Genomic DNA, 24256 nt, shown 5'->3' on the forward strand with positions numbered 1-24256 from the left:
ATCAATTTTGTGCTTTATATGTCGTGTCATTCTCGCAATAATCACCTTGTTTGATATCATTTCAAATTAATTTGGTATAACCTTAATTTCATAAAATTTGCATTACTTTAGCACGATAAAAGTCAATAAAAATTAACGTCTATTTATAATGGGATTGTGACTTTAACCGTGGTCTATGTTCGATAACAATATTTTACGTTATATTTTCGTACCTTCCACGAACTTTTTTCTCTCAAATATTTTTCGTTATATTTTCATACTTTCGTCGAACTTTTTTCTCTCAAATATTTTGATAGTAAAAAGGGACGATTTTTTTGCATATCGTAAATAACGTTGCTTTCGTATTTTCCACAAATCGAAGAAACGCGGCTTTACATAACCTCAACTCGATTACTACGCAACTCGACACAGATCTGACTCTAAATCCATCTGATGCTACAATAATTCGATGGTAAATTCGAATTCAATCTTCCCCAAAGAACTTTCCATTGTCGAAAATCGATGAATCGTTCGATAATGAAAATTCGACGGTCTTATCGAATTGACCGTTATCCGTTCGTACGATCGTTAGTTCAAGTATAACGATACCGGAAAATAACGATTTTTCCGCGGATCTCGGGATAATGTTGGTAATTATGATGTCTCGTCCGATCGGCAGATAGCAACACTTTAAATGTCAAGGGCACGACATAGTTCATATTTATTGCTGCAGATAACCAGCTAATTGTTGCTACTCGACTCGTACCTCGGTTCTACCTTACAATTTGTTAATGACAAGTGCCCCTCGAGGTGAAGTATCCAGGCTTAACCGACAAGTGCTACCGAACAGAGGCTGCCACGAGTGCACTGATAAAACAAAATGTTTCCTTCCGTGTTTTGACTTTATGTATGCGTCAGTCTTGTTAAATGTATTGCTAGCTGTAAATATTGGGACACCCATTCGTTGAAAAACTCTAATAAACTTTACTTTATTTAGTGTTTTGCAAAGTATTATACGAGAGACGTTATTAAATTATGCATTTAATCGTAGTTAAATGTACAATATTTTTCTTAACGCGAAGCTCAGGATCAAGGAACAGATTTGCTTTTACAATTCCTTAAAATCTTAACCCCCACTCGTACTTTCCTTCTTTTCGCATATCTCATTTCTTATCCTCCTGCTCTTCAACCACTCCCTTTCTTCCCTCACTTTCCTTAACACGTTATCAATGTATCGAAAGTTGTACCTGCGATTGGTGCACAACCTTCGACTTTCGGTTCTCGACGCAACCTTAAGTTTAAGTGAATCTACGAAAAATTATGCGAATATTAAGTGATAAGTATATTTCAATTTTACGGGTTCCGACAGCTCCTTGTGATCTATTCGAGAGAACAGGCTTAAATTATTTCCAGACAAATCGGAAATATACAGTGGATGCAAAAAGTATTGGCACACCATTTTATTTATTACGATTACCATTAGCAAATTAATTAGGCTGAAATACATTAAATTGCGTATCATCAGGTAGTACTCTTACGTCACTACAAGAATTTAATACGAAGAAAATGAATTGTAGAATCTGATAAAAAGCACTGTAAATAAGGTGTATGTGACAAACACGATTGACATTCGTCACCGGTACAATTCGTGTTCCTTTATCACGTTAAAACGATTAATTCGTGCCGGTTATTTCGGGATTCTTAGTGACCCACAAACACGATTGCCAGAACGATCGCCTCATGAGCTTTCTTCCGTTCATTTTCTAGGACAGTGTAACGCACTTATCTGTCCATCGAGCACATGCACGACATATGGGCCGTAATCTCAACTTATCGTGATTGACGATAAGAGATATTTTTTTTTCACAAGAATGAACGCTCAATATCTGTGTTATTAATATTACGAGCAATATAATAATGCGCCAGTCACATAGCAATAACGCTACATTCTTGGACAAAATGAGAAGAAAAAAATGCTTTGGAACCGGTCGAATGAAACGTATACTCGCGTTCGATACGTTGCATATAATTTTTTAAGGTTTTTCGACAACTGTTTGCATTTTATAACGAGATCAATTTTTCTGGCATGTATTGATCTAATTCAAATCAATTTCGCAACGATAGCGTTTTATTTTACGCGTGCGAAAAGTTCGCGCGAAGTATACGAAAGATCGATATTCGAGAAACTAAAGTTTGATCGTAACATACTGGGTGTCTCAAGATACGTCTCATTCAAAATGGTGGCTGAATTCTGATAAGAAACTTAAAGAATCACAGCCTGGACATTTTTTAGCAAAAAAAAAAATAAAACTACGAACATTACAAACACGAAGAATCAAGATTATTTAGAGCATTCGGGAGCATTAGTTTACTGCAAATAAAAACGATTCGCCTAGTTTGTAAAGTCGTGTCTCTGGAATTTCACCTTATGTGTCTTTCTTTATACCTCGACAGATTAAACTAACCTCAAGTAGCTATATTATAAATCTATAAAAAAAAGCAATATGATTGTGATTTTAATCCGCGACTAGAATTTTATTTGTTTTCAAGAAAAAATAGAGTTTCTGTATTATGTTACTGTATCTTATAACTGATTGCAATTTTTCACTTTAATCTAGATTAAAGCTAAGGCATTATAGCCGTAATCTAAACTAATATTTCTTATAAATAGCCTGTTCTGTGCCACTGTAATCACGTAATGACAAGATTCCTAATGCAGCGACGAGCAAATAAAATAAAAGACGTTTTAGGTTATACCTATGCCATTATGGAGGGTTAATTATCACCGTCTGTTTTACCCTTCGAGCATTTCAGTATTTCAATCATCTGGTATGTATCATTCTAACATCGTATAATATGAAACAGCGTGTAAATGTCGACGCAGTTTACAATCAATAAATATCCATTATCAAAAAATTAAATCCGAAACGCTATCGGTTATTTTCAACTGCGCGCTGCGTCGAGCCAGCAACAAAAAAAGTTCACAACCAGCCAAAACAACTGAAGGTTATACAGTAAACGATTATGTCATCGTAGAATCCGTAATCCTTACGTTCGATGGCGACTTCGTAAACACAGAAACGTAAAAATTAAATAATATATTCATATGAAATAAATCGTACGTTCAATGATAACGATACGGTCTCGCTTTGATAATCGCGTATTTGCGTAGCGAGATAAAAATATAATTACGAATTGACGTATTCGTGAATTTTCGCGGTCGAGATGATAGAAATCAGTCGACGATAATAGGACGATGAGTAAATTAGTCGAATAAGGGAATCGTTAAAAAATGTTTCCTCGATAGAAGGTGGAATATTTTTGAGGTATCTTCTTTCTTTTTTTTTTTTTTTTTTTTGAATATGGTTAAAAAATAATTTTGATGGATTCAAAAGATCTTAGGTGCTTGTTGCCTTTTATATATCTTTTTAAAGAGGAAATATTATTTCTCAGGAATAGTAAAAAACAATGCTTTTTAACTTGTTAGGAACAATTTTTTCTTATCTTTTACGATTAAACTGTTTGTTTTACGATTAAAAAATGAAAAAAGAATGGAAATTATCGTTTACCGTATCGCGATGACTATTGTAAATATTTCATAGTCGAATGATATTGACAAATGCAAAGATACTACAAGTAAAATGTTAATGTAAAGTTTGTGCGCGTATAGGAGGACAAGAACAAGTGTTTCGAATATATCTGGCTTTCTTTATTAAGAAATGACACTATGTTCGAAAATAGAAATTTCATTTTGCAAAAGTAATATAAAAACATTTTGAATAATTTCACATTCGTGTGCACTTTTTAGATTAATTTAACATGATTATTTAGGGAAATTTATATCGGGGTTTTTAATCGCTCGTAAAGTATATCGTAAACGTGATCTAAACTGTTATTCCAGCTATGAGAGATCAAGCTTTTCTAAGTAATCATATTCAGTCTTCTTTAATATATAGTGTCTTTATTTTCATTTTTGAAATTGAATGGAAACTAAAAAACAGAACGATCCTCTTGAAGCTTCAACGATGCGAATCTGATTTTTTTTTTTTTTTTTCAATTACTACATGTTAATTTCAGTTTTTCCTTTCAGGAATAATCTTCGAAGTTTCAAGAACATTCTGCTATATAATTACTATCTCTTAATTTACTTCTCTATTAATTACTATCGATTGTAAATTTTACAAGAGTAGCTCCAACTTCTCTTCTCGACGTTATTTTTACAGACTGACCGCGCATGAAAAATTGAAATGCAACCACGATAAATGGCTACACGAATTATCTCTGAAGCGGGAGGCTGAACACGATAACGTGTCCCATTTTGTACTTTGAGCAACACGAGAAAACGTCGTGCAAGTTTACACCATGCCGAATAGATCAGACATTTTTTACCAAATATTGCACAAGTGGTTAGAATTCCATCTTCCCTGTGAATCGTTCAACTATTATATCCTATTATCTGCCAGAATTTTTTTTTATCGTTGACCGTGCTAGCGATACATCGCCGTCTCGAACGGAACTTTCGTAACGATCGGACCGCTCTTTCTCGATATAGCATTTTCCCGAATATCAGAATCCCGAATGTCAGAAAAATGTCCAACACGAATTTACAAAGTCATTTAGCTGAAAATGGATCAAACGAAGTAAGAAGCGTATATTTACACTGAATTATTAACTTTACAAACGAGAACCGTTGAAACATAAAATACCAGCATAAGTGGTGTCTCAAATAATTACGTAGGCTTACATTAGTAGCTTGAAATTATTAAATTTAGAAATCCATGTCGTTGAAACTTGGAATATTAACGTTAGTGGTGCTGAAAATAAATATATCTCGATTTTTTAATTTAGGCGACGGTCGAGCGCAATACGATTTTGTCGATTTTATCGATAACGAATGATCGCTAAAAACTAGGAACATAAAAAAAAAAAGAGAGAATCGATTTTCGTAAAATTCCGATTGTGATCTATGATTGTCCTAATATGGTCGGGAGATTCTGTTTTCGTACTTCCTTCTTTCTACGATTCCTATCTAGGGGAACGTTGGAGAGAGAACAGCATCTCTATTCGGGTTGAGTTTTTGAGTCAAGAAGGTTTAGTTGGTAACTCGGTGATGTTCAACATTGTTAGGCTTGTAATTCTTCTTTTCTTGCACAATTGGCAATCCTTTCTTGTCCAGAGTAGGAGCTTCCGCTAATGTACAAGTATTTGGTGCTGGCGTTAATTCGCAAGGTATTTGAGACGGCGGCAATTCGGAAGATTCTGGCGCTGGTGGTAATTTGCAAGATTCTGGTGCTGACGGTAATTCGCAAGATTCTGGAGCTGAAGGTGATTCGCAAGATTTTGGGATTGGCGGCAATTCGCAAGATTTTAGCGTCAACGGTAATTCGCAAGATTCTCGCGGTAATTCGCACGAGTTTGCCGTTGACAGCAATTCGCAAGATTCTTGCGCTGGCGGTAATTCGCGAGATTCTGGTGCTGACGATAATTCGCAAAATTTTGGGATTAGTGGTGGTGATTCGCGAAATTTTGGTGCTGACGATAATTCGCGAAATTTTGGCGCTGGCTGTAATTCGCAAGATTGTTGCGCTGACGGTAATTCGCAAGATTGTTGCGCTGGCGGTAATTCGTAAAATTCTTCCGTTGGCGATAATTTGCAAGAATCTTGCGCTGACGGTAATTCGCAAGATTCTTGCGCTGGCGGTAATTTGCAAGATTCTTGCGCTGGCGGTAATTCGTAAAATTCTTCCGTTGGCGATAATTTGCAAGAATCTTGCGCTGACGGTAATTCGCAAGATTCTTCCGTTGGCGATAATTTGCAAGATTCTTGCGCTGGCGGTAATTCGCAAAATACTTCTATTGGCGATAATTTGCAAGAATCTTGCGCTGACGGTAATTCGCAAAATTCTTCCTTTGGCGATAATTTGCAAGAATCTTGCGCTGACGGTAATTCGCAAGTTGCTGGCTCTTTTTGGTTTTCGATGAACACTGCATTGGTTTCTCCCGGTGACAGGATCGTGTCTGAAAGAATTATAGTTTCGATATTGGTTAGCATTATTGATATAAAGTAGTTGATAAATAGCAACAGTAATAGTCTTTAAACTACGGATGTGTTTGCAAATTTATATTTTTATCAATGAAATTGAAGGAATGGTATGTTGATGGAAATTTGCTTCGCTTTAAAAATATTTAAATCACGAAGATATTGAAGAAAATTAAATACGTACCTGTTGGCAATTGCTCCGACATAGACGATATTTCATGAACGATAAAAGTTTGAGAGCTACGGGTCACCTTTTGCAATTGGGATTCTAAAAAAAACAAAAATTCTTTGATAAATTTTTCATTGAAATTATTCGTCAAATAATTGTCGACATATTTCAATGAGACTGAAAATGACAAAGCAAATGGCACTTAACTTGTTAAATGGGATTTCTTGGAATTTCTTCTTTAAATACGAACAGAGAAATACTCTTAGGAGAAGCTACTTAATATAAGCTGGAACTACTTGTGAATTGGTATGCTACGAATACACATATCGAATATATGTTCTTTGCATATACTCTGTATATACGATGTTTTAGGATTTTTCGATCGAATTTCAAGGATCGATTCTTTTCTAAAATTTCACAAAAATGTAAAGATAAAATAATTCATAAAACGTAGGAATAAAAATCTGACCAAAAAATCCGAAAACACTATGTACGTTTCCTATAAAATTGTTAGTAGGATAAGGCTGTCGAAAAATGGTTCACGAGACATTTCACATTTAACATTGTTTCTATGAAACCATCTTTATTCTAATCAATGATCATTGGTTGAATTAGTCAGATTGGAAATTCCCTGCCTCGTAGCATCGGCTGGAAGAGTGGTTCACCGGAATAATCGGCTCGATGGATAGTGATTGTTTCGGTGAACTACTCGGACAGCCGATGGCCGTGTAAAAGACGGTGTCGCAGTCCTCGTCGAATTCCTTTGCCGACGAATACACGGACTCACCCGAACTGTCCACGCCGCATTTCTCGCCATCCGGGGTGTCCTCCAATTTCTCCAAACTCTGTGTCTGCAATTTTAAATGGAAATATACTGCGTAAATTGATAGATTACATAGAATGCAAAACGACGCTGATAAAATATTTATAAAGTAAGAGTATACATAGAAAATAGAGGAAAGTTCTACTTTTCTTTTTTTCATAGGAAATACAAAATTAATATACCGTCGTTTAAACAAAATTAATATTTTACTGATAGAAAAAAATCAATATTCTTTTGGTTGAAACGCTACATAAATCTATGCGTCAACAATCAAGTCATAACTGTTCAACATGGTGTCATCGTCGGTCAACGTGTTAACGTGAGTTTACGAGCTTTTCCATTCACTTTTAATCCGAAAGAATAATAGTTTCCTCTAATTTCTTTCTATTTTTATTAGAAATCGTTCAATTACTGATAGATAGATAGAGAAAAAAGATTTATCGTCTCCTTAAGGACTCGATATACAGACCATATTTGACATTTTATTTAATTAGGTATATTTCACTCTACTGCAACTTTATTTCAATTGAAATACGACAACAAATTTTCTAGCACACATTGATTATTGTCTATAGTTATTATCAAATTACTACATACAACAGACTATCTTGAAGCTATACAATGAATTCTTAAGTATTCTACTGCGAACTCTTTCACATCCACATTAAACGCAAAATACAGAAACGACCACGAGACTACTACGTGTATTGATTTTACCACTGTCTTCGTAGATGGACTAATCACTTTTTGGAGGAATTCTTTAGCTTCCTTCTGAATGTCCCTCAACTCCGTTAAAGACACATCTTTGTCCGCTTCATCGCTGCTCACCGAGCTGCATGGTGTGTCGATCCCTGTGCTACACGTGGGAAACTAAAAAAACCAAACCACAAATTTTCCTACAAAAAATTGTAAGTTAAAATAATCACGAACATATATTAATCTTGTTTGGATACGTCTAAATCATCAAACTTAAAATAAATGTCAACGCTGGACCGTATCAATTTTTTAAGGATATCAGGTCACCTTTTTCATAAGCTTAAAAATTAAAGAAACAGCAGTAGGTAAGACAATTTTCCACATTTTTAAATATAATTTAAATATAATTCTCAAAGATGTGAATTTGCATAAAAATTCACGGTTTACGTCATTAGTAATCGCTTTACTAGTACAAAGGTATGAACTTATTATATTACATTTGACTAGTGAAATATTCTTTTTCTAGACTCGACCTCATCAAACTTGACTACGTTGAACAAGGCATTAAGCTTAAAGGAATATACGTGACCATGAAAAGTTCATTCGCGACGGTCAGTGTGTATGATCTTCAATTACACAGATCGAGTACTCACGTTAAAATCTAAATCGTCCGCGCTGTCTTCCATGGCCAATCTTTCAAGTTTCAAATTCAGCGCTTCATTATCCGACTCGTCGGTATCTTTTTCGTCCGAACTGAGCTGAGAAAATTTGCGTTTCGCTTCATGTTGTATCGGACTGTCGACAGATTCTGTGGTTGATTTTTCGTCCGGCGTTGTCACCTGCCATTATTTCGTACATTTATAAATAATGATACTTACGCATGACATAGGGAATGTATCATTTAAAAATAATTAATATTTCATATTAAGTATACAATTACATAGGTATCCAACCATATAATTGTACGAGATGTAACTGAAAATAAAGGAAAATAAAATCATAAAATAACTATAGACATCGATGACAATACTCACGAAATAACTACAAACACGAATTAGAATAATAATTAGATGACACTTCAAACAAATGCTACATGAACCATAAAACCTTCATGATATTATCTCAAATTATTTTGTTATACTTATTTCAAATAAAATTTTCTCAAGTCCATGAACAAGTTATTCGAAGAATAAATCTCACTTACCGGTTCAAGATCCGCATGACTTATGCGAATTTTCGTTGGCGGTGGCGAAGGCGACGATTTAGACGTATCCAAGCAAGACAAAGTCGACAAAGTCAATCTGATGGATCTGATTAGGGCCTTCTTGGCCTCGATCATCGTCAATCTCTTGTCCTACATCCATCACCGAGACTATTATCGTACTAATTTTAATTACATGTCTAAAAACTAACCGAGTTTGAAGAAGGATGTCTACTCTTACGGTAATTAAAGTCGATTACTATTGATAGATCATTCCATAACACAAGCAGACTTCCTACAAGCTTTTAGAATACACGCATAAACGTTTCTATTTATACTACAAACATAGGAAAATCGATATTCAAACAGATAAGTACCTATACGAGAAAACGTGCAACGAGGTTGACAGTAGGTCGATTTACCTTGTTAGTCGGACCACGCCGCATTGATTTCGCTATCTTCAAGTTCAGCGTTCTTAATCGTCTGCGGCTCCTTTGCACGAATTTTACCTGTAAACAAATATTTCGTGGATCTATTAAGAAACATTTTAGCTGTACGTGATCCTTTATGCAGACTCGAATCTTTTTGATCGTAATTCGAAAATTGAAACCTCGACAAATTCCTATCACCCGTCGAATATTACAATTAATACTCTACGTTCGATGTTTTATATATATCTTCGCGTGCATTCTGTGTATTTATGAACGTTTAAACGGCGAACGATAATGTCGCCAAAGCAATTACAAATTTGACTAAAAATTCTTTGAGAATTATATCATTACGTACCATTCCACTCGGTTCGATTGTTGAATAGCCGAAAACATAAGCACCAACGTTAATTGTACATCTGATGATTCGAAGGATCACTAATCCTGGCAGGAATAGAAACCACGGTAGGGGTCTGATAAGTTTTATCTTCCCGAATATTTTGCCATTGTCGTCTGTTTTATAATACGAAACGATATGAATTAGTGGATCCAGTATCGTCGATACAAATTGTCAAATCGCTTGAAGTTTAGAAACTTTTAATATCTTTGGTTATAATGGTAAGGTAAATAGATTAGAGTAGTTCGTAAAATAATTCAAACGTACCAGATTCAACTTCCTGAGCTGGTAAGCTCCATTGTGCAGACTTTTCGACGACCCAGAGAAACGAGTCGATGATTTTGAACAATGTCTGGCCTACGACAGTCTGTGACGTGGCGAAAAACACCGATCCTATCCATCCTTTAATATCTGACGTCTTGAATATTTCCTGAAGAACATTTCAAAAGAAATTAGTTTCTTTATTATGCCGTTTAATTTATTTCATTTTACATCAACTGTCAATACTCACAGAGGTCGTAGTTACTTCATTCTCCATGATTAGATTTGATCTAAAAATGATGGCAAATTCTAGATAATCAATTACTAAACAAACTATAGTACATGTATTTATAATGTATGTGAGAATAATATAATACATATACGATGATAGAATAGAAGTTAAATATTACAGTTAAATATTTGTTAATTAATTCGAATTTTCCTATTGAGGAATAATTTTAGATACAGAACACGCGTTAATGGTAGCATAAATTTAAATTAGGTATGTTTTATGTAAATCTTCGCGAATAATGCGAAATGTTGAAGTCTTAAATGAAACAATTTTTATATAAATTATTGCGAATATAAAGCGAATATATTTGCGATGGAAATGACGTTATTTATAAATTTATGTAACAGACTAGAAGTTCATACGTCAATTCGAGTATTACTATGCATCGATAATTATAACATTTATCGTTAGATAACATTTTTATGTATTAACTTTTAATTCTCAGGAGAAGAAAAATCGAGGCGCTGCGCCATTCCTATTCAGCATCCCGCTGTTCCCTCGTTACTTATATATCTTAACACTTGGCCAACGATTAAATATGCTATTAAGTGATGTTAGCGATAAAAAAAAAAGTTATCCAGATACAAATTTTCCAATCTTTTACCAACATATTTCATTGGTTTTAGATAATTTTATTCGGTTGACTAATTCGTTAGATATAATAATAATTCCTGATTTCAATTAATACGGCAAACCTAGATAACGAATCTACAAAGTTTTACGTAAGATCGAACATTCAGCTATCTCGCAGCAATCGTTATTCCCGACATGTTGAAGAAAATAAAAAAAGTACACACTTAATTTGACAATTGAGCAGCTTAATAAACACAGTTTTGTTAACGTTTATATTAGAATCTCTCCCTTACGACAAATATGAAAAATAAATTGTCAATATTCAATTACGCGATTAACGTGGAAATTCTAACTTTACAGTTGACAAAATAATAATAATAAAAATTGGTACGAGATATCATCCGTCTTGTATTACGAAGGACATTACATTTACTTAAGTATTGTCGCCTCGCATCTTGTTCAAACAACCTCACCCGACCACCAAACGTTAAACAAGCCATACTTTAATTAAACATTTGCTTCCATTGACGACATGCTTATATTAACGAAAGAACGGCAAACGATTTGCGAAAACATTACTTAATCAAACAAATTCACGATATTTTTTTGTTCTCGCCTGATATTTGATATTTGACTCATTCTAAAAGATCATCCAATAATGAATGATCATTTTTGGCGGTGAATAATCAGAAAGTTCGTATAGTGGGGAACACGTGATAGCAATGTTATTCGTAATCCGAGTTCCTTTTATAAAACCGGTATAAATAGTATCCACGTAATTTGTTCAGATTATCCTACGTATAATTGGCATAAAATTTGTAAAACAACCGCAATAATCATACGACATCGTGTCGATTGCTCCGTTGGCAGGAAATTAGCGAAATAAACGGCGAATATTTCTCGAGGTTATCGTACAAAAACGTTCATTCACAATGGAAAAATGTTCCAGAAACGTCGCCACCCCCTAGTCTTATATTCTATCTGCTGCGAGACGATTGAAAATTTTATACCGCAGTCGGTATCTTATATTTTTGTTATTCGTTATATTAGATTCGTGACGTTCGAGAGACATATTTTTGCCGGCTATCTTTTCTTTTAGAAATCAGAGAAATAACGTTTAACAGGAGATATGCGTTATTCATTTATCATATTTACAAATTTACTCTTACGCTTATACGGTTTATCGCATCTTTATTTTATTCGTTTACTATAGTTTACACACAGCAATAAACTCTTAGAAGCGATAGAACTCATTACCTCGGTACAACTGACAGGTGTAAAATGTGTAAAAAAGGATATATACACGGTAATAATTTAAGCAATAGCCCAGGAACTATGACGAAGAATATTAAAATCTCGATTTTTTTTCAAACCAACGACACAAGTATCGTATCTAAATATTTATAGTGTCGACATTTAAATTAAGGCAACATAAATTAAGCACAATTCCTACAAAATTATCGTCGTATTATCGACACTTACAGTCGTAAACAAAACAACTTGGAAATGTAAAAGAAGCGTAATATTGGTGTGAAACTATCGTCGAATAATCGACGCTTAACGAACCAAGTGGCACTAAAAACATTAGCATAATGTTAACGTGCAGTTGTTCGGGCAATAGACGTTGACTGCGTTGTGCTAGCATTGCGGAGCAATAATAGAGCCATTACTCTCGCCGAGTAAAGCTTCCGTGATAGAAACACGTTCGCCTATGACACGAACCTAATAACATTTTCCACTTTGTTCCTAGCTAGAAGGGTTTGCACAGTTCGTTGGTGGGTTCACGTGAATAAAACTCTCTTCCATTAAACCGTAATGAAACGGTAATAAATAAACAATAAGAAATGCAACGGTGATAATTCACTATCAGCAAGGCATGACCCCGTCCTATCGCTTAGTGAGCGCAGAAACACCCATGATTGTCGAATGTCCCTGATGAAAAACGCGACGATCGTCGGTATCGAATAAAAAGAGAGTCTTTTGGTAATTTTTATTTTTCAATTGTAGGACAGGTATTTACGTGACTTTTATTTATAGAACGAATTTTTCTTCGATCCTATTCATATAATTTTTATAGTGGAATATAGAGCTGTGGAACGAGGGTAAATCTCATGGGATTAAATTGATAGCTAGATGTTAGTAATTGTTAAAATAAATTGGTAAAACGCAGAACACTATGGTACAGTGACATGTAGATAAGATAAGCTTCGAAGTAACTTGGAGACTAGGTGTTACGAAGCACATAATGTTAACTTATTAAGGACTAATCGATAACTGGAAATAAAGATAATTTACGCATCGTCTTGCCAAGGTAGGAAAAACAAAGTATTAGGATGATAAATCGAAACACATGAAAGAAATGTTCGTGTTTCCGAAATACGTGATACCATCGTAAACACTTGGACTTTTCAAACTTTCTGCTTATTAAAGATTCGGCTTGTATAATTTTGCAATGTTAAAATATAGAATTCAATAGTGTAAATTAACTTAAAAAAATTGCCAAAAATAAGTAATAAATCAAAATAAGTTTGAATTTTATTAATTGACTCCTTCGAGTTGTCTTTCGTAATTACAATATTTAAAGAAACGAAATTCAACGTACGTAAATCGATTGGTAAAATTGCAGATAAAATATTGCGTTAACGTTTAGCTTTTGACAAGTCAACGTAATACGATCGTCGTTCGAATTCAAAGCTTCCAAGGAAATTCACATCCGTCTTTTAACCACCATTCAAGGTGATTCGCTTTCTGTTCGAATTTCATGAAATCGATACATTATCACGGACGGTCGCGCGAAATTTTTCTTGTCGAGGCCGTAACAGCAGCAAATAAACAATAAAGGAAAGTAACGATAATTTTGCTATCGAGAAGGCATGACCCGTCGTTATCCATCACTGAACGCTGAAACTCCCATAACGAAACGCGCAAACGTGAAATAAAAATGAACAGAAACGTCGCGAAAAATATAGTATACGATACACGTTACGACTATACGTTGGCAACTGTACGTAATTACTTTTTATATTACTGATAAAAAAAAAAAAAAAAAAGAAAACAGCAAAAGGCGAGCTGCTTCGAAGAAAAAATACGATATCGAGCTTGGATTTATTGTTATTGGATAATTTTTATTATTCAATAGATAATATATAAAATATTATACATTATATATTAAATAACATAAACAATATATAATAATAGTAATAATATTTCTCCAGAATTTTAAGTATCTTATAATAATTTGTAATTATCTTGAAAATATTGTATTTATGTATGCGTATATTGATTTTGTAGACACAACCACGAGCCAACTTCCTTTTCAGAACAAAAAGACTAGAAAATAAAGTTATCTATCGATATAATATTAATAACAATAAATATTATGAAATAATATCTTCCTTCCAAATGAAAATCTTTATTAATAGAGTCTTTCTGCCGAATGATAATCTTTGTTAATAATAAAACAATGTTAGAGCACCAAAATTATTTACGGTTGCAATACTGAAATTAAAAACGAAATAATAATCTTTGTCGATAAATAATATGTTTTCCTCTGCGAAAAAAATGCTTTTACTAAGAAACACAGACTTTCTGGCAAATTATAACTTTTAGTACTAAATATAGTCCTTTCGGTAAATAGATAATATTAGAAATAATTTAGTAAATAACGATACGAATTGTATGATAATTATTATTTGCCAAGAAACCTGTGTTTATTAACAACAAATTTTTACTTACAAGAAGAATGTTATTTCTCGGTAAAAATAAAAATTATTTCATTCTGAATTTTAGCGTTATAGGCACCGTAAATAATTTTAACGTTAACATTATCTTAAATGAAACTAAATATTTTCATCTATTCCTCCTGTAATACGTTTCTATTTTTGATTGCTTTGTCGTTTATTTTATAAGAATTTAATAAGATAAAATAAAATGCAACGTTTGTCAATCAATTGCTAATTATAATAGTGTAATTAGAAGCAATCGAGGTCATGTAAACATATACATAAATATAAACATAATTCGATTCCAGATAAATTTCATTCTTCTGACAGTCTTTATGTTTGAAAATTTATCACCATTATTTCTGTAAGCAACCAACAAATAATTTTCAAACAATTGTTCCATTTATTTAAACACATTTAAACACATTCCAAGACTTACAACGATACCTGTATTTATCCTACTTGCGTGTATCATAAAATCAAGTTTAACATTATCGTTAGCTCCTCAATTAAATTTTCACTATTTTTAAATATACTTTAAGAATTGATTAAATAGATACACTAAAATCAGACATGTTATACGCAAAGAATGTTAACGAGACTCACCTAGGCACGTCGATACACATTGCTTACGACCAACTACTACAAAAGAACCTTAGAAGAAGCTCGTTTTTCTGTTGTTTAGGTCGTCGAGGGCAGAATAACCAAACGGTTACCAAATCTATCCAAACTTTTTGAATTTGAATCGTTCCACGAAGTATTCTGTAGTCGAGTATCTAGCGCTCCATTTTCAAAATGAGATTCAAATTCGTAAAATCTGATTATAATTCAAGGCTCAATATTCTTATAGAATATATGTTTCGTTGTTACTGACGATAAACATAGAGGGAGCCCTTTTCGGTTCAAATAAAAGATTTGTTGGTATGGTTGACGTATAAGAGGAAACGACAATACAGCGATGTAAATTGGAAAAAGAGAAAAAGTAGTATCATGGTATATTTACAAATAATAAAAGTGTTAATAATTAAATCTACAGTGAGTAAAGTTGAAACTTATAGAACGAAGAAGATGGATATCGAAATCCCCCAAATTCATTCACTGTACATTTCTAACAAATTATGACAAATTCTACTAAAAAGAATTATTCCGAAAGCAGCTCGCAGTCTTACTCATAAAACAACGGTTCAAATTAGTTCGTTTCAATGCATCAAAACAAAATACATGATATATCAAACAACAAGCCCAACTAAACAAACTCGATAGCTGATCAAACTGATGAAACGAACAAATTGTTGTTCTCAACCAATCGGATGAAACCAAAAACGTAAAAAAGAAAAGCTAAGGAAAACGGAGATACAATCAAAAATTACTTCCAACAACTTCAAGTCACCAACTCCTTCAGTCACGTCGAACTCTATATCCTATTCGATCTAAGCCAATCTAATCGAACATCAAACATCATCGAATCTCATCATGGCAACCTCTTAAACGCGGGACGAAAGGCGATCGACTCGCGACTGGCGCGAAAACTGCGAACCGCGTAAAAATCGGGTTACGTGACATTGTTTCTCTTGCCGTCGCGAGCAACCGTGAGAAAAATCGTGAGAGAAACAAAACTTAAAAAACCAAGACGAAGAAGCATCATCTTCGTCGTTTTTGTTTCGTTGCTCTCGTTCGTTCAATTCTCACCTAAGTATAGTTAGAGATGGCGTTGATCGAACGCCGGATACCGGCTGGGTTCCTCTTGAGGAACTTCCTTCGCCTTTCCGCGCCACCAGGCGATTCCCTATGGTCGGTCTTCGTAGTCAGCACGACGTAAAACGCGACACACGCGATCGAAGTCTATGCAAACGATTCACTGGAACAACTAACTGGTGGTGATGGAGGATCGTCGCTCGGCGAATCTTTGGCCGCTACCGTATCTCTATAGTTTCTTCGTGATCACGCACGTTCAGCAACGCCAGAGGATCGCTTCTTCTCGATCATTGCTCCGTGGACTTGAGCGACAGAAACGAGGCAACTTCGTTTCGTTCTTGATACTATGATGCAATATGGATGAATGGAAATAAAATTGTTGTTGTTGTTGTAGTGTTGAATTATTGTTTGATGGATTTTGTTGGGGGGGGGGGGGTTGTGATTTGATGGTGTTGTGCAGTGAGTGACAGAAGTATTCGTAGTTTTATAATTATCGAATTCACGATGTTTCGTTTAATCTCTCTTGAAATATTATAAGGAATTGCTATTTTTCGATAAGCGATACGTTAATGAAAACCTTAATTATATTGGTAAATATGTATTCTCATTGATAGGCATTAGTGTATATATTGTTGAAGAATTTTAATCATATGAATTCAATAATTGCCAGGGTACGAATACTTCTGTGACTCGCTGAATAACGTGTACCTACTTCTTTTTAAATGATATTTTTCTGCGTAGTATATGACAAAGAAGTGAAATAAAAAATGAATTGGAGAAATATGATTTACAAACTAAGATATTGTGGAATAAATTTATTATATGATGCAGGTTTTTCTAAAAAATCTTGCGGATTACACAACTTCTTCATATCATTCTGAGTAATTCAGAGAAAAAGATAATTAAAGATATTTTTCATTTTATTTATTAGCATAATTGAAACAGTCGTTGCAACTGCAATTTGCTAGCAAAATTGCAATTCTCATTTATTATATGGCATTTTAAAATTTGTACATATAGATTACACATCAATTTATTTTTTCACGATGAATGAATTTAAAAAAAAATTACCATTTCGAACATAGAGATAAAAAGTTATGTCAAAAAACTTATCGACGTATTCGTAATTCGTAATTCGTAATTTTTTTACGCGTAGTTCGTTATCTACCTTATAAAATACTCCCATTTCTCCTGATACACTAAAATTTTAATGGTATAGATATTATTGTTAAAATCAGACTTATAAGAGCACAAGAAAAATTGAAATACTAACAAATGAAGCAGCATGATTAACTGCAATAAATTAAAAACACTTAAATCTATGATATATATATACTACAGCAACAATACGACAATGTAGAATTTGAAACATCACAAATTGACCCAAATAAATTCTCAATATATGTGATGTCAAATATTTTTAAAAAAGCAATATATGACACATATTATATTGTAAATGATAAACAATCGAAAAGTCGTATCAAGAAATATTTTTTAAATATTTTCTACTCTAATATGAAATCTTAATATTTGAAAATTTCAATCCTCATATTCAAAGATTAAAAAAAAGGAAACCATGCAATGTTGAATCCTATTAAACGTTTATTACCTCACCATTAAAATTTCAAATTTTGAAGCACATTCTCGCAATGGTTCGCTATATACGCACACATAGAGCAATAAACGTAGCGCAAGTTAAAGTGCGTCGTATATCTTTCGTCTTTTTCTTATAGTCGTTACACATAATTAACACGAGCATTATTATCCTAATAGAAACGATAGTAACAATGATCGACGCGTATCTTAAGGTTTATATTCGATTAATTCTTAAGAGAAAACTAAAATATGTCGAATACATAATTTGTCGTTACTGTATGATGGATTTTGAACCTGATGACTTCAAAAGACATACGTATTACCCAGCCATACCATGGCACGTAGCAAATTATTCGCATAGTTTTCGCTTACGTGCTTGATTTTCCCTTTCACTCGTTTCCTCTCACTCAATCCCTTTCTGACCGTATAATTTTACAAATTTTCTTCATTAGCTTTTCTTTTTAATTCCTGTTTTCTTTTTTTACTTGTGTTTCTCATCTTTTTATTTTTTGTCTCAGAAGCTAAGCTTTTCCTCGTGCTTGCAACGTAATTCATTTATCAATTATGTCGTACTGCTCGGAGATACACTTTGCGTTTGCTCTCTAATAATTCGAGTATTTCCTCTGTAATCTCAAGTTTATCGCTGGTTTTTAAGGCCATTCTCGTTCTGAAAGACGGATCGTGGAGATGCGAAGACGATTGTTGTCTCCCTCGCGTGAAATAAATATTTCTGCAAAACCAGACATTCAATCTAATTTCCGAATCGAACGATCGTTCGCATCTCCAAAATTCAATTAGCTGGAAACAGAAGTGAATATCATCGTCGTTTCTAGTCATTTCTCAAGAAACATGTGCTATTCGTGTTTCGTTCAGTTTTCTTTTTTTTTTTTTTTTAGATTTTAGATCGCAATCGTGTCTATGAATTTATAAATTATACAATGATAGCATAAACTATGATCTTCCATTAATTTAAAAAAAAAACATAAGAAAGAAAGAAAAGAAAAAACGAAAGGTGTGTATAAAATTTGGGGAATTCAATTTAATGCGTTTCAAGAATCAGTTTCGACATATTATATCATATATCGTATTTCACATCCATGATCGGTGAAAAATTAATGGTTTCAATTGTTAACAAATAATCGATTGTATCATACGCATTGTGTCGCAATTGCACAAGGTAAACAGGTTTGAAACAGTTATACTATAGATTATGCGCTCATAAAATACGGTTTTCAAAGAACTACAACAATGTACGAAAAGGACAAACCGACGAGATTTCACCTATTTATCGATAAAAACAGTAGTGCATTTACAAACAAAAACACTCACACGTTATTGAACATAGTTAACATAAAATTACTGTATAACAAACTGGATTCAGATAGTCGTCGAGTATCTGCATCCAAAAATATTTTTCCCTTATTTTCTTTCTTTTTTTCTATTCATATTTTGAGACTTATCGATGTTCAAAGCTCTACCGTTATTTTTTATTACGATAAAGAACTATGACAATATATGAACTGCTAATTCTGTTTTTTCTTTTCTTTGACCCTTAATAATTACTTGTCGTAGAGTACAAGTTATTCAAGTGCATTTATTTAATGTACTTTCCTACCCTAATTATACGTGCAAATCTTTTAATGAACTCTCGGTGAAAACGTTTGTAACGAAAATGAAAAGGCGGAAATGCTTAAATAGCTATACAAAGTAGCTTATCAATTATGCGAAGGGTACTGATACTGGCTCACAAATAGATAATAAACTGAAACGCACTTGGACAATTTGCTGTCGTACTTTTTATAATGATTGTACAAAAAAAAGTGAAGTTAATATTCTTCTTCGTCATCTGGCGCAAGACCGTCTCCTTCCAGTTCTTCTGGCGGTGCAAATCCTTCCTGCATAATCAAAGAAATAGCAACAACGTAATATAATGTAATTTTATAACAAGATATCAATTATATGTATATGTGTCATTGAAGTATGAAGTATACCTCTGTTGCATAAAGGACTTCTAAGATTTTCTGTACTATTGGGGGAGGATCTCCGTTATCACAATCTTGGCACATAACTTCGATATCACGTAATTTCCCGAAGTAGAAATCTCTTTCTTTCTCCAGCCCATCCAACGACATTTTTAATTCCATCAACTACGAGAAATTATTATAAATAGCATTATGATTATAAATAATGATATATAATATATTATATATAATAGAAGTATATTAATTATTATATAACATATTGAATTGTAAGTAATATTTATGGTTTGCCGCATACCTGGGCACTAAGTTCTTCAACTTTTCCAGATTCGACACGATTTCCCACGCCTGTTTTCGCTTGCGGACGATGAGCCGGAGCTTTGTTAACTAGATGCGAAAATTGATACATTATTTTTTAAGTCACTCGTCGTTTTTATTCATAATAATCTCTACAGATGCAATATGACATTCATCGTATTTACAAAGATATTATGAATCACAAGAGAATTATATACACTTAATAACAAATCTACTTTAATATTAAAATAATACTGTGTAGATGTTCTTACAACAAGCAGTGTAACTATACTAAATATAAATAATAAAAGCATAATCTATACAGTGAACTGTACAATAGAACAAGATAAAGAGCATGCATTAAGATGATTATTCACAGTATTTATGATTAGCAAATAAATAAAGCAATATCTACATGATTTCTTAAACAGTTAAATGAAGGATGGACAACCAAAATTATAAATCTTCCCTTTTCTTTTTTATTAAATTTGAACTACTTCTTAAACTACTACCAAGAAACATCAGAACTCTAAAACAAATTTGTTGGGTAAGATACCCTTTTTTAAACCCTCCAAAACCTAAAGAAATAAAAGAAACGAGCATAAAAATATTGAAGACAAAAAAAAAATAATTACTAGACTTGACGTTAGCTGTAGGTACAGGAGGCGAAGGTTCCTCACCTGAAGCGAAATATTTTTCTCATGTTATTAGGACACACAAGCCCATTGTCTTTTCATGTTTGCAATTTGAATTATGAAAATATTCGTATACAAAAAAATAAGTAAATATTTGATTATATATCGTATTTTTTGGCAATTATATATATTTTTTAATTGTTATTTTCAATTAAGCAAAACCAGGCCATGTTGATTGTAAATTAGAAGGGAATCAATATGTTAATTTTCTCATTATTCTTAAAAATAAATTATTTTTGGCAAATGTCCGCGTTATTTTTGACAACGCAACTTCAAATGATATAAAAGAAAATAGTTGTGAAATAATGTACCAATACGAGCAGCCGGTTTAGTCGAATTTACATCACGTGGTGTGGTGCGTTTTGCATTAGTGCCATGCGGTGCATTATTTCCACCACTACCCATGGCTTCTCCTCCTCTCATAGCAAGTGCATCGTACGGCTCTGTTCTGGAGTAGTTTGCATCGAAAAATTTCTTGAACCATTGTAAAAATTCAAAGTTGTCTTGGAACCTGCCTTTCACCAGTTTATCAATTGGAACAATCTGCAAATGATTGCAAAAAGCACGTGGAACAAAATAATAAATTAACAAAAAAATTAACATAAGAAAAATGTTTTGACGATATTAATAATTTCTATATATGAAAACCTAAAACATGAAATAAAAAAGTTAAAATAAGAAAATATAATAAAATAAATGAAGGGAATACAAGGATTGTTAGGACTTTATTTTTAAACTGTAAATTTATCAATAGAAAGGCCTGATATCAAATTACATATCAAATTAAAAATTATATGTTATATTTAACAGATTTTAATCAAATTATAAATTGTGTATCACTTGTTATACATCAACACAGATTGTCTTCCCTAGATACAGTACGAAGATTAAAGAAAGTCCAGTCTATTCTATTCTCCTAAGACAATCTGTTACCCCCCACCTGAGTGTATTTATAGACTGTTAAAAATAACAGTCATGATACCATTCTACTACTGTAGTAAATAACTGTCTTAGAAATTTTATTCATATGTTGATGATCATGAATAACAAGCTACTCATAATTAAAGCATGTGCAATATTTTACTATTGTAAAACTAAATATAATGGAGAAATAGATATCTGCTTACATATAAAATGGATAAATAATAAGAAGATATTGTGCTACAAAATAATTTCAATCCATGTAACTGTACACTTGCATGTGATTAAAACTGCAAAAGCAAATGGTGCCTTCAACTATACTTTATAAATGCAATTACATATAATTGTAATAAAATTTGATGTAGCATTTAATTAGACAATTTTTGAAATAATATGGGTAAAAATATATGACATGCAAAAAGCAATATTATTAAATTGACACCATATTGCTGTACCCTGTTGACGAGGGGCAATGTTACGTTGCTGTGTATGCTTTTGTTGCATTTGCATCTGCTTTGATTGAGGTGGTAAAGGTACCAGTTGAGGATTTGACAAATTATGGGTTCCATCAACACCAGAACCCAATGGTGTACAACCACGAGCTTCATAAGCATCGTAATCACGGCCATCATAATTTGCATCAAAGAACTTCTTGAACCATTGTAGAAATTCAAAATTATCTTGAAAGCGGCCTTTTACCAATTTGTCCACTGGTATTACCTGAACCATTTTCATAACAATTGAATTATAGTTTTATGTTTATTGGCACTTTGTACAACACTTTTCAATGAAGCAACATAATTCCATGTATTGTCAGAATATCTTGTTTCATTACTTCAGCTTACCTTGACACTAGTGTCTTATTTCATTATCTACATTAAACTATTATATTTTCTAAGTTTCCTAACAAGTAAAATCTTATAATTATAAATAATGCTTTTAGTTTTGATAGTATTATTGTCAATCCCACATTTCCTGATCAAAATTAATGTCACACAGAATACTAAATGTTAAAACATTTCAACTTTTGAATCTTAAAAGAATTCTCAAAAACATTAAAAATATTTTACCTAGGATTCTCATTGCATAAACTTTATATAAGTTTGTATTACTTACCTTATCTACATTCATCTTTTTGAAACCACCTTGCAAAATTTTGAAATTCTGTATGTATTCATGCTCAAGGTTAGTCTTGAACTTGACCCTCTTCAATGGGACGCTTCCAGGGAAAAGCATATCCATGAATTGACAATAAACAGCTCCAGTACATAACTCTTCGATCTTGGTAAACGACGACTGCAGACAGTCATTTACCCATGCCAACATATCATGTCGACTTAGGTTTTCAGTTGTCACATTTGTTGCATAAACATTAACAGCCATATTGGTACTCTTCTTTTAACGGTAACTAAAACATAACGATTCAACAGATAGGGGAAAAAGATGAAACAGATTGCAAGTTAGAAAAACTGTACATTATCATTATACTGATACAATGCAAAACATATATAATACATAAAGAAAGAATCAAGTTCTAAAGCCCAGTGGCAAACACAGTGATCTAATATAACAAATTCATTAGTCGATCGAAAAACGATCACTGATATTATTTATACGGTTGATCTCGAAGCAGACTTAAAAGGAATAACATTCCATTCACTTTTTTGGCTCGAAACACTGACCGTCGACATATTCGGGGCTCTTTCTTCGACATGCCACGACTTTGTGCTACGCATATTTTTGCAAGATGTAACAGTAGCAACCGAGTCAAAGCATAGAAATGTAATTAAATTTTAACATCTTTATCCTTTTTTCGACCATTAAGATGCTGGAATGGTACAATAACTTACCAAGTATCACGGAAACACCGTAACACCAATCGGGAGTGGTTCTCCGCACGTAGATGACAAATGTATACTAGATCGTTCAAACGCGCACACGACTGAAACTTCTAACGGTTCCTTCGGCAACGATTGGATGATGCACGTGTACTGCACTGAATTTCATCCGAAAAATAAGCACGATTATCACGGTGATCCTTCTTTTGCGCTTTTTACTGTACGTATTTATTTTTACCGCGTATCCGATTCAGCTATTCCGTCGAATCGACCGCGTAGCAACAAAAATTTCATGCGTGTGTCAATGGAAATTAACAAACGAATATAACCGCGATCCAGAGATTTCAGTCGCCGGCAGGCGAGTTCGTTGCTCCGAGATACGTTCAAAATCGAAGAATTCACGATATCCGTTAACAGAGAGTAGATAAAACGTTTAATCCTGACTCACAAGGTGTGTGCCATATCGCGAAGCCAATCTTTGCAACTCGCCAATCATAGCGGTCTTCTTGGACAAAAGCGTTGAGCGGGCAATTATCATGAATTTTGCTATCGTTCGATCATACAGGATTGATATTTTTATCTTCAATATTCTTCGAGAATATTTGAAACAACATAAACGAAATACGTTGGTTATAAAAAGTATTTGTAGTCACA

The 24256-nt window shown here is 33.3% G+C and overlaps 2 protein-coding genes and 1 long non-coding RNA gene across 8 annotated transcripts in view; 1 reads left to right on the forward strand and 2 right to left on the reverse strand.

The window, feature by feature from the left end:
• LOC122570634 overlaps nucleotides 1-24256 on the forward strand; it is a 175058-nt gene that overhangs the window by 56287 nt on the left and 94515 nt on the right. The window lies entirely within an intron of this gene.
• LOC122570625 (paternally-expressed gene 3 protein-like) lies at nucleotides 3674-16640 on the reverse strand. Of its 3 annotated transcripts, none has more exons than XM_043733185.1 (11): nucleotides 16271-16640; nucleotides 10245-10284; nucleotides 10001-10163; nucleotides 9695-9849; nucleotides 9331-9417; nucleotides 8912-9061; nucleotides 8361-8546; nucleotides 7729-7881; nucleotides 6976-7039; nucleotides 6204-6287; nucleotides 3674-5997 (listed from the first exon to the last, which is right to left on the reverse strand). In XM_043733185.1, the coding sequence occupies exons 2-11, from the start codon at nucleotides 10269-10271 to the stop codon at nucleotides 5072-5074; spliced, it is 1995 nt and encodes a 664-aa protein (XP_043589120.1). In that variant the 5' UTR covers nucleotides 10272-10284; nucleotides 16271-16640; the 3' UTR covers nucleotides 3674-5071. The 3 variants fall into 3 exon arrangements, with proteins under 3 accessions (XP_043589120.1, XP_043589119.1, XP_043589121.1); XM_043733184.1 differs by lacking the exon at nucleotides 16271-16640 and adding an exon at nucleotides 15188-16101; XM_043733186.1 differs by lacking the exon at nucleotides 16271-16640 and adding an exon at nucleotides 11287-11309.
• On the reverse strand, nucleotides 17861-24098 carry LOC122570631 (microtubule-associated protein RP/EB family member 1). 4 transcript variants are annotated; one of them, XM_043733201.1, is made up of 7 exons: nucleotides 23615-24093; nucleotides 22881-23172; nucleotides 21155-21386; nucleotides 20784-20828; nucleotides 20150-20238; nucleotides 19864-20019; nucleotides 17861-19767 (listed from the first exon to the last, which is right to left on the reverse strand). In XM_043733201.1, the coding sequence occupies exons 2-7, from the start codon at nucleotides 23145-23147 to the stop codon at nucleotides 19699-19701; spliced, it is 858 nt and encodes a 285-aa protein (XP_043589136.1). In that variant the 5' UTR covers nucleotides 23148-23172; nucleotides 23615-24093; the 3' UTR covers nucleotides 17861-19698. The 4 variants fall into 4 exon arrangements, with proteins under 4 accessions (XP_043589136.1, XP_043589137.1, XP_043589139.1 ...); XM_043733202.1 differs by lacking the exon at nucleotides 23615-24093 and adding an exon at nucleotides 23447-23597; XM_043733204.1 differs by lacking the exons at nucleotides 20784-20828; nucleotides 21155-21386 and adding an exon at nucleotides 22220-22484 and having other exon boundaries at nucleotides 23615-24098.

Source organism: Bombus pyrosoma, linkage group LG9 (genome assembly GCF_014825855.1).
Source record: "Bombus pyrosoma isolate SC7728 linkage group LG9, ASM1482585v1, whole genome shotgun sequence".
NCBI classification, from domain to species: Eukaryota; Metazoa; Arthropoda; class Insecta; order Hymenoptera; family Apidae; genus Bombus; species Bombus pyrosoma.